The following is a 10,410-nucleotide window of genomic DNA, read 5'->3' as shown; positions in this document are numbered from 1 at the left end:
TTAATGCTTCGAACTTTTGGATATCTTAAAATTCTAAATTTTATACTTTATATTTAGTTTACCCATTAGACATTAATCCATTGTCTATATGTTAATAGTCATAAATCTAATACCTTACACATTAGATATTATCTCATATATTCAATATTAATTACTAAGTTATTGTCATATTACTTTCTATTTAGACATGACTTTACTGTGACTAATTCTTATCGGCCTTAATAATGTCTCTGTTGCATTTTCTTGATAATGATTTTATTACTTAAATGCTTTATTTGAATAATTGATGTGAGAATGAGAAACTTTTTAGATAATTTAACATGAATACTTAATAATGTGACTCAAATACTCTATTTGACAACTTTTTCAAAATTTTCAGAAAAAAACGTTTTTCTCCACTTACAAAACTGCAATATTTTTTCAAGTAAAATACATGTCCAACTATAATTTTAAATTTCAAATACTATTTTTCAACTTAACTCTAAATACTATTTTTTTTTTCAAAAATTACAATTTTTATGTCCAAAAGCCTATGAAATTACAAAGTTACTAGATCAATTAGAGATTTTAGAGTTAGAAAATATACCCCCCTTTTTTTAATCTTTTGATTCCCTTTTTGCGAGTTTCAGAGAAGTAATTATTCTCCTGTAATTATGAGTTGTACGTCTCAAAGTGTGTGCAAGCCTCTGTAATTGGATCTCTACACACTGTACAATTCGCATTAAATAATAATCTAAAAAACAAAGTTTAAATAATTAGTTTGCCCCATTAATAGAGAACTCACGATCGCCACCACTGTCCTTTCAACCAAAAAGCTGTCCAAACACACACACACACTCTTTCTCTCTCTAAACGTCAATGGCGAATCCAAACTCTGCATAACCCTTTGCAACTGTCCAACCTTTACCTATATATCTATATAACGGGATTACACTCGCTCACACGTTCACTAGCATTGTTACTAACTGGTAATCCAACATTCCTAATCATTAGTTTTGTTCAAGTGTGATTCCAAAATTTAGTGTTAATGAGTTGAAAGTATATAAAATTGTTTTGTGTTCACGTGATTTGAACCAAAAGCAATGAGTTTAGTTGAATCCACTGCAAAAGGCTAGATTAGTCTCTCTGACTTTGTTAGTGATCGACTTTATATAATGTGATTTTATTATAGTGTGCAAAGTTGATTCGGATCTGATCTGTGTTTGAGATGTTATCTCTCATGCTGGAAATGCTGGAAAATTGGACTCAATTGTGGTTAGGATGTTCGTTTCAGCTGCTTTCTTTTTTCTTCCTCTCTATTTTTATTGATCTTAGGTGGATTTTTTGTTTTTGATCTGTATGTAAGGCCTTTTTCAGCTAGAAATACTGAAAGTTGGATTATCAATAGTGATTATTCGTTTCTGTTTTTTTGTGTGTCTATTTTCGTTCATCTTAGGTGAAATTTGATCTGTGAACTGTGTTTGAGGTGAAGGGGAGCCTTGGGGCAACGATAAAGTTGTGTGTGACGTATGGGTCACGAGTTCAAGCCATGGAATCAACCACTGACGCTTGTGTCCGAGTAGACTAGCTACATTACATCCTTGGGGTTCGGCCCTTTCCCGGACAGTACGTAAATGCGGAATATTTCGTGTACCGGGCTTCCCCTTTATTATCTGTGTTTGAGGCCTTTTTCTGCTTGAATTGCTGAAAAGCGGAACATCAATTGTGCTTGGCGTGTTAGTTTCTGGTGATTCTATATGTATTTTTGTTGTTAAATTTTCCCATTTTTATTGATTTTAGAATTGATGTTTTTTTTTTGCAGGTTGATTGGTCCGTATAGTTGCTGGATTTGAGTTATTTTGTTTTTGAGGATAGAGTTAAGAGTTGTTTCAGAATTGTTATTTTATAGTGCAGTTGTGTTTTAGAGGACTTTTCAAGTCCATTTTGAGGAGTGGTAATTCATGCATCATTACCATCCGGGAGGAGTTTTGGTTGATCAGAATTTGCTTGTTTTAGTTTCCTATTGCAGACCTATAGGATCGAGATTGTGCTAATTGTGATCTTGATTATCTGATTTGTTTGGTGTAATTTTGGAAAACCATTCTTTTAAGGAAGTTACTTAGTCGAATGCTAGTTGCAATTGCTCGCATTTTGGGCGATATATATGGGAGATGGTATCTGATGATAGCTTATAGTTTTCATAGTTCTTGGAGGTTCAGGTTGAAGCAAATAGCTAGCACATTGTGATCTTCTCGACTTGAATTTTCTAGAGGTTACAGAAACTCGGACATGAAAAGCCCTTTGCTTAACAAATTATCTAAAACTTTCCGGTCTAAACCGCAATTCAACTGGTTACTCTTGTGTCTTGTCAGTGTCTTGGTTGTAATAGCATTGCTAGGATCATCTTCTTCAAGTGCCTTTAACTCGGTCACTTCCTCTGTGAAGCCTGATATCTATACGAATTACAGAAAGCTCAAGGAGCAAGCGAGAAGTGATTATTTAGAGCTAAAAGGCCTTTCTGTGCGAGAAAATCAGATAAAGGATGTTGGTCTTTGTGGTAAGGAAAGAGAGAATTATGTGCCTTGCTACAATGTGTCTGCAAATACTCTAGCTGGGTTTAAAGATGGGGAGGAGTTAGATCGGCATTGTGAGTTATCAAGAGAACATCAATATTGTTTGATTCGTCCTACTAAGGACTATAAGATTCCGCTGTCTTGGCCAGCAGGTAGGGATGTAATATGGAGCGGAAATGTGAAGCTAACCAAAGATCAGTTCCTTTCTTCTGGAAGCATTATGAAAAGGTATAGTTAATTAAATGATCTTGTAGATGATCTTAAACATGTCAAATTCCGTACTTAACATGCTAGAAGGATGAATGCCTCTGTTTTAAATTTCCGAACTCTTCTGGATTGATGCGTTTGTATGAATAATCTTGAAGTCTTTATGTGAGGTGACAACTATCATTCAACCTTATAATGACTTTTGTTTTCTCCAGGCTAATGTTACTAGAAGAGAATCAAATTGCTTTCCATTCACAAGATGGACTGATTGTCGACGATGTCAAAGATTACTCTCACCAAATCGCAGAGATGATTGGGCTGGGAAGTGACACAGAATTTCTTCAAGCTGGTGTAATTAAATCTTTTGTTCCATCTTTCCATAAGCTACTTGATTGATCCCTTACTAGTTTCCAAAGAATCAATGCTTCTAGTATGCTATCGGTTTCATAGCGTTGGAACTCTGACGCAGAACCATAATTCTACTCTAGAATAAAAGATTTCTCTTTGCTGAATAACAGGTGCGTACTGTACTAGATATTGGTTGTGGATTTGGTAGCTTCAGTGCCCACCTACTCTCGTTGAACTTGATGGCTCTTTGTGTGGGAGCATATGAGTCATCCGGTAGTCAAGTTCAGCTTACACTCGAGAGAGGACTTCCTGCAATCATCGGAAACTTTATTTCAAAACAGCTACCATTTCCATCATTGTCCTATGACATGGTTCATTGTGCTCAGTGTGGGATCATTTGGGACAGCAAAGGTATTGTCCTTGTTGGGTTTTCATGAACTGTGTTTCCCATTCTTATTTCTCATTATCGTTTAATGTGGACTGACCTGATTTACCGCCAGTAGTTTATAAAGACTTGTTTCATTAAGTATTCTTCTGTGTACCTAATTATGATACTTCCTTTATTTTACTAGTCTATTTTATGCTGTGAGAGAAATACTTCACAACTATTGAAGTATTGATCCACAGTATCTTCTACACTATCTACTTTACAACGAACCTCTTTTACAGTCAAAACATCTTCGCCAAGATAAAAGAAGTCTGGTCGATACGGCCAATCTCGCTAGAAACTTTTGGTGATACTGCTGATAAATTTTTTGTTCTAATTTAAAATTCTGCCCCTTCTCTGTCTCACCTAAGTGTAACTGCCACCAGCTGCTGCCCTGGAAGTTAAGACAGTCTTCTTCGTGTGATGATTAACCTTTACTGCTAAGCTGAAGTTAAATAGATCTTCACATTTAGACACCTTCATCTTTTTCTGATAGTGATGAGTTCTAGTTTTTGTTTGTTTATTGGATTCCTCAACAACCATCAGTATGGTAATCTTCTGAGAATTTATACCCGAACAAGTCTGTAATGGCATGAAACTAATAATGATTTGGTGAAGCAGATGGGCTGTTTCTTATTGAAATTGACCGTGTACTCAAGCCTGGAGGTTACTTTATTTTGACCTCACCCATAACCCGGCAGCAGGGTAGTTCTACCAGTTCAAAGAAGGGAAGCATGTCTACTCCTTTGGAAGAGATCACTAAGAAGCTTTGCTGGTCTCTTTTGGAACAGCAAGAAGAAACTTTCGTCTGGCAGAAGACGGTTGATTCACAGTGCTACACATCTGGGTAAGGCTAACAAGAAAGCCAATGTCAAGTACTCCCTCTATATTCTGTTTCTCATATCCTTGAAACTGCTTTTGAATTCGTTTTATTCAGTTGAAAAAAGTAAAATTTGAAAGAACAATAATTTATGAAAGTTACAGCTGATTGTGGATTACTGGAATCAGGATATATTTAGACTAATTTTTGGGTTTAAAAACCTTTTTGTCCCTTCATCTTTCTGAAGGGAAAAAAATACATTTTCTGCGATACTTGCCTTTTGTATGTGTGTATGGTCAGCTTTGAAATAATTCACTTTTTATTGACCTGTTACTTTTATAAGCTCCACTTGACCCCTCCCACTCCCACGAAAAAGTAAAGAAGAATAAGCTTTCTCTCATGTTCAGACTTTGACGTAGATTGTCTTCCATTTCTGTACTATTTTTCAAGTTAAACTTTTACTTTTACTTTTTCAGTTTTCGTTTTTTCCCAGTTGACCTTGTCTAATTGGCTTTTGTTTTTTGATGTAGCAAGCAGGGTATGGTACCACTTTGTAAAGGAGAGGATATGCAACTGTACTACCAGCCACTTGCACGTTGTATATCTGGAACAGGCAGCAATCGATGGGTTCCAATTCTTAGCAGATCTGGTTCGCTGAACTCAACTGAGCTTAAAGTTCATGGCAAGTTTATTTGAATAAACTTGGTTTGTTAACTTTACTGTCATCCTCTAATTTCTTGCCATTCCGGCTCTTTGTTGTTAACATTCAATCATTGCCTGTGTTTTGCTTTATGGCAGGAGTTCATCCTGAGGATTTCTTTGAGGATTCAGGATTTTGGAAATCAGCTGTGAGAAACTATTGGTCTTTGCTGTCACCCTTGATTTTCTCTGACCATCCAAAGAGGCCAGGTGACGATGATCCATTACCTCCATATAATATGGTGCGAAATGTCTTGGACATGAATGCTCATTATGGGGGTTTAAATGCCGCATTGTTGGAGGCAAGCAAATCAGTTTGGGTGATGAATGTTGTGCCCCTTGGGGTGCATAATACACTTCCGCTCATACTTGATCGAGGTTTTGCTGGTGTTCTGCATAACTGGTAAGACATTAAGTGTTAGACACATTAAGATTTATGTGCTCTTGGATATTGTGCATAATGGTATATCAATCTAAAGTATACGGATTAGCTATTCTCTTGCAGATTATTTCAGTAGAAGAAAATCACAGAGCTGTGTGAATGAAGTAGCAACTATGTATTTATTTTAATGCATGTGATCATAAATGCCGAGGGTCTACTGGAAACAGCCTCTCTATCCTCACAAGGTAGGGGTAAGGTCTGCGTACACACTACCCTCCCCAGACCTCACGGTGTGGGATAATACTGGGTATGTTGTTGTTGTTGTTGTATGTGATCATAAATCACCTAATGACATTTACAATTTTGAAATGGATCTGATATGGTGTAATGTAATATGTTAAACTCTATTTGTTAGCATAAAGGAAGAGTAATAAACAATAAGAACCCTGACCTTATCCTCAACAGGATGTTTATCTATGATTCTGAGTCATGATTTCCCATGATATTGGTTACAGTAATTTTATGCTTTTAATGTTTGAAGAAATTCTGTTGGAGACTGATATCAGATGTTCTTAAAATTGGGCCAGGTGCGAACCTTTTCTTACATATCCAAGAACATATGATTTGCTCCATGGTAATGGACTTCTGTCACACATTGCTTCACAAGGATGCAATATAATTGAACTACTTTTAGAGATGGATCGTATCTTACGGCCTGAGGTAATATTATATTTGCAGTCCGCACAATTAAAATATCATTTGTTTTAGAGGGTGTTTGGCTAAGCTTATAAGTATTTTTCGGTTTATCTACGCGTTTAGTAAAGTTAAAAATACTTATAAGTCAAGTACTTGTAAGTCAAAAATAAGCCAAAGTTCATAAGCTGGTCACCCCAAGCTTATGAAATTTTAGCTTATAAGCACTTTAAGTTTGACCAAGATTTTTACTATTTTATCCCTAGAATATTTCTTTTTAGAACAAAACTCCTACATCGATACTCACTGCCTCACGTATTTTTTCAACCTAAACCACCCGCCTCTTCAAGTCTGCAATTCTCATTGACTATTTAAGGTAAGCAAATTCTCTATTCCTTTGCATATTTGTATCTATGTGATTGTGTATTAATCTTTGAACTATATGTAATAAAAGAGGACATATCAAATTTTCGGTGTATTGCTTTTTAAGTGTTGTAGTGATGAAGACAATGTTTGTTTCTCTTCAGATATTTGTTCTATTTAGGTTTATTTTTTTACTGAGAAACTTTTGTCAATTTATTAATTATTATAACTTATGATTATATGCTTATTTATCATAAAAATTATCTTATCTAATCACAGTTGTATTTAAAATAAAATGACAAATAGAATATTTTGTATTTGAATCGATCTGAAATCTAAAATTTTGAAGAAATTACGCCCTTATAAGTGTAAACAATTCTAAGGTTATTTAAGTCATTTTAACAGAAAAAGAGCGTATCAAATACTACAGCAGCTTATTATCAATTTCAACACTTGTATCCAAACACATAACTGGTTATTTATTAAATCAGTTTCAACACTTAAAAGTGCTTTTCAACACCTAATGCTTATCAACTACTTCAAATCAGCTAATCCAAACGGGCTCTTACTCGTTCGTTAAACTTAAGCTTGCTTTTCTTAGATATGCTCTATGTTCCCTTTTTTGAGACTTGGGATTTGGCATTTAGGCGTAGTCCATTTATTGTTTTATATCTTTCCTGTTGTATCTCACTTAAGAAGGGGAGCCTTGGAGCAACGGTAAAGTTGTTTCCGTGTGATCTATAAGTCACGGGTTCGGGTCATGGAAGCAGCCACTAATGCTTGCATTAGGGTAGGCTGTCTACATCACACCCTTACGGGGTGCGACCCTTCCCCCGACCCTGCGTGAACGCGGGATGTTTTTTTACACCGAGCTGCCTTTTTTTGTATTTGACTGAACACCTTCAGATGTGTCACTCAAGTTTGCCCGATTCCTTGCAGTTATTGCATGTTTTAACATTTGAGTTTGATTCTAAGAACAAACTTATTGACAGGGATGGGTAATTCTCTCTGATAAATTGGGGCCCATAGAGAAAGTGCGGACGTTAGCCACACAAATCCGCTGGGAAGCCAGGGTGATTGACCTGCAGAATGGAAGTGACCAACGACTACTCGTATGCCAAAAACCATTCGTGGGAAAGTGATCGATCATCTTGACATGAAACTTCCACGATTCAATGATTGACCAGTCCGTTTGCGCACTGCTAATTCTCCTTAACTTCCAATGGTAAAGAGGAATTAGTATCACATGGTGAAGTGAAGTATTTCTTTCTCATTTGTGCGCGCACGCTGCCCCAAAGGTGGAAATATAATTTTTGGAAGCTGCAGATTTGAGCAAGATTTGCTGGAGTAGAGACAGCACATAAAGAAGATTCCTTTCAAAAGATTTATGTAGCAATTCATTCAGCATTGTTTTTGTTCCTCGTTTTTTCAGTTTTTAATATATCTTTTTCAATTGTAATTAAATGGTATTTTAGTGAAGAATCACCTTTTCTTGAGAGCAAGAGATTATATCACAAAATGTATGAATCAATATAAATAATGGTTTCCCGAGATACACCTTTGTCTCCACCTTGTTTTCTAGCTCTACAGATCAGAATCTATGGGCAATCCTGGGTTCGTGACTAACATTTCACTGCATCTTCATTGCTATATTTATATGACTTCGGCAGTTGCTTGACAATTCAGATTCTCTTTATCATCTTTCACCATTCATTAACTTCCAAGTTATTGGGTTGCTGGTAGAAGCATCTTTCCCCAAACTGTTCCTCCTCAAGCCAGTTGAGAATATCTTACGGGTTAATCTCTCCTCTACTTTTCCCATTGAGTTATGCACATCTCGCAAATAAGGTTCCCAAGTGCAAGTACAAAAAGAAAGGCCGTGTTCTATACAGCCCGCTCCAAGCTCCCTGATATAGAATTACAATAACAACGCGTCATTTGACTGTTTTTGTTTGTTTGATCAAAGCAGATCAATAGTGAAAGGGAGCTTTAGCTGCACCTGCAAAGAATAGGTTGCGACCACGGGAACGGAAATACAACTTGGTGTCATGCCTCATCTTTCACCGCATTTTGGCTAAAGATAAGTCTAAAACCATAGCAGTCACCACTCTGTTGTTCTGTTTCTCCTCCTATCCCTAGTTGCCATTTTCTCCCCATACCTTGCAAATATATCAGCTAGATCAAAGTGCCCAACCTCTCTAAGTTTTTTGCTCATCACTTCAAACATAACCACACCTTCCTCATTTGAATAATAATGCAAAAACTTGTTATAATCAAACCTAGGCACCTCAACTTTTTTGTACAGTAATCTCTCTGCATACTTGGTCGCGTCCAACGTCCTTCCTGCCTTAACCAAACCTCCTACAAAAATGGTATCGAAATTCACAAGAGGATCAGATCCTTTCCTCCCTCTCTTCCCCAAATGTCCCTGTAACAACATAACATACGTATGCATTATCGGCTCACATCCTCTTTTTATCATCTCCCTAAATACTTCAGTTGCTTCACTTGCTCTTTTCAACTTTAACAGTGCTTTGATCATCCCATGATAAACACTTATATCAGGCTTCTCTATCTCTTGCACTACGCTATACGCTTCCCTAATCCTCCCTCTACTCACAAGCCCATAGGTTATCGATGCTAATGTAAGATTATCGGCTTTAATCCCTCTCTTTTGCATTTCTTCAAACACTACATAACTCTCTCCTAGCTTGCCTTTCTTGCACAACCAATTGATCACCAACCTGTAAGTAGAAACCCCCAATTCAGACATCCTATTCACTCTCATTGATTGAAAAACCTTCAATGCTTCATCATATCTGTTATTCTTGAAAAGGGTCTCAATCATAGTCTCAACACATTCAATATCAGGTTCAAAACCTTCATCAACCATTAAATTCCAAACCTTTGAGGCTTCAATCACATCACCAACATCACAAAACCCATATATTAACCATCTATAAGTAACCCCATTTGGCTTTATCCAATCTTTCAACTTCAACACCACATGCTTAGCCTCCTCAACAAGCTTATTTCTACAAAGAGCCTCAACTACTTTATTCAATATTTCCACATTATACCCATATCCAAAACCATTCATCACATGAAAAACATAAACACATTTCTTCAACTCCCTAGCTTCAGCTAGAGTTTTTAACCCAACTACATAAGTTTTAGGGGTGACCAATTGACATCTTCCAATTTCTTGAACTACTTCCCAGAAAAGATCAATGTTTCTTGATTTTCCAATTACATCTAGCATTTTGTTGAGGGTGGTGGATGTGTGATTGAAGTGGGGCTGTGACTTGGTAAATTCATAGAATTTGTAAAGGGGTCTCCAAGAATATGGGAATTTGTTGCATACTTGAAGGAAGAACTCATGGGTGAGGTCAAATGGTGTTTTGCAGAGGTTATTGCGGACTTTTTTATCGGATGAGTACTGTTGCTGGTAGAGAATTGTACAGACTCTTAAGAGGTGGGTTTCGTTTACTGGTCTGATGGGGTTTGGAGATTGGAGTTGAGGAGCAAATTGGGCTGCGTTGGTGGCTGCTGATGTGGGGATAATTTGGAGATGACGATGGGGTGCTAGGAGGAATGTAAAAGACCTGAAAATTTTAGGTTTTAACATTTGTGTCACAAAATTATGTAAGGCTGCTTTGAAGTTCAATAGAGGCGTTGTCTTGAAGGAGCAATGAGAAGCAAAAGTCGAGAGGCGGATTCGCTATTGCGGTTAACCACAACATTCAATATAAATTTATCACGCTCATAAAAATTGATACAGAATTTATGTGCTGATATCTCATTATTTTTTGAAGACATTTGCAACTATACAAGGAGCTTTTGTCAATGTTTTCGGATGCCGACAATCACTTTCCGTGTAATGTTCATCCGCCTCTACACTTGACCCCAAATAAATGTA

At 36.7% G+C, this 10,410-nt stretch overlaps 2 protein-coding genes across 6 annotated transcripts; one reads left to right on the top strand and one right to left on the bottom strand.

Moving 5' to 3' along the window:
- Positions 1–773: 773 nt before the first annotated feature.
- Positions 774–8,046, top strand: LOC104087996 (probable methyltransferase PMT5). 5 transcript variants are annotated; one of them, XM_009592596.4, is made up of 10 exons: positions 775–968; positions 1,436–1,605; positions 1,802–2,780; positions 2,975–3,110; positions 3,278–3,518; positions 4,156–4,381; positions 4,885–5,036; positions 5,153–5,456; positions 6,023–6,155; positions 7,484–8,046. In XM_009592596.4, the coding sequence occupies exons 3-10, from the start codon at positions 2,269–2,271 to the stop codon at positions 7,631–7,633; spliced, it is 1,854 nt and encodes a 617-aa protein (XP_009590891.1). In that variant the 5' UTR covers positions 775–968; positions 1,436–1,605; positions 1,802–2,268; the 3' UTR covers positions 7,634–8,046. The 5 variants fall into 5 exon arrangements, with proteins under 5 accessions (XP_018623543.1, XP_009590891.1, XP_018623541.1 ...); XM_018768025.3 differs by having other exon boundaries at positions 1,436–1,715; XM_018768026.3 differs by lacking the exon at positions 1,436–1,605 and having other exon boundaries at positions 775–944.
- Positions 7,998–10,410, bottom strand: LOC104087997 (putative pentatricopeptide repeat-containing protein At1g26500). Its single transcript, XM_009592599.4, has 2 exons — positions 8,491–10,410; positions 7,998–8,398 (listed from the first exon to the last, which is right to left on the bottom strand). Exon 1 carries the CDS (start codon positions 10,117–10,119, stop codon positions 8,593–8,595), a length of 1,527 nt encoding a protein of 508 aa, XP_009590894.1. The 5' UTR covers positions 10,120–10,410; the 3' UTR covers positions 7,998–8,398; positions 8,491–8,592.

Source organism: Nicotiana tomentosiformis, chromosome 4 (genome assembly GCF_000390325.3).
Source record: "Nicotiana tomentosiformis chromosome 4, ASM39032v3, whole genome shotgun sequence".
NCBI lineage: Eukaryota > Viridiplantae > Streptophyta > Magnoliopsida > Solanales > Solanaceae > Nicotiana > Nicotiana tomentosiformis.
This window is presented reverse-complemented; position numbering and strand designations above follow the sequence as displayed.

What these genes read in the sequence shown, in the direction of transcription:
- LOC104087996 (XM_018768026.3), top strand. Translation starts at nt 2,269, where the DNA reads ATGAAAAGCCCTTTGCTTAACAAATTATCTAAAACTTTCCGGTCTAAA. An exon ending in TCTGGAAGCATTATGAAAAG is followed by an intron (nt 2,781 to 2,974) that starts GTATAGTTAATT and finishes TGTTTTCTCCAG; the next exon opens with GCTAATGTTACTAGAAGAGA. An exon ending in GATCATTTGGGACAGCAAAG is followed by an intron (nt 3,519 to 4,155) that starts GTATTGTCCTTG and finishes TTGGTGAAGCAG; the next exon opens with ATGGGCTGTTTCTTATTGAA.
- LOC104087997 (XM_009592599.4), bottom strand. Translation starts at nt 10,119, where the DNA reads ATGTTAAAACCTAAAATTTTCAGGTCTTTTACATTCCTCCTAGCACCC.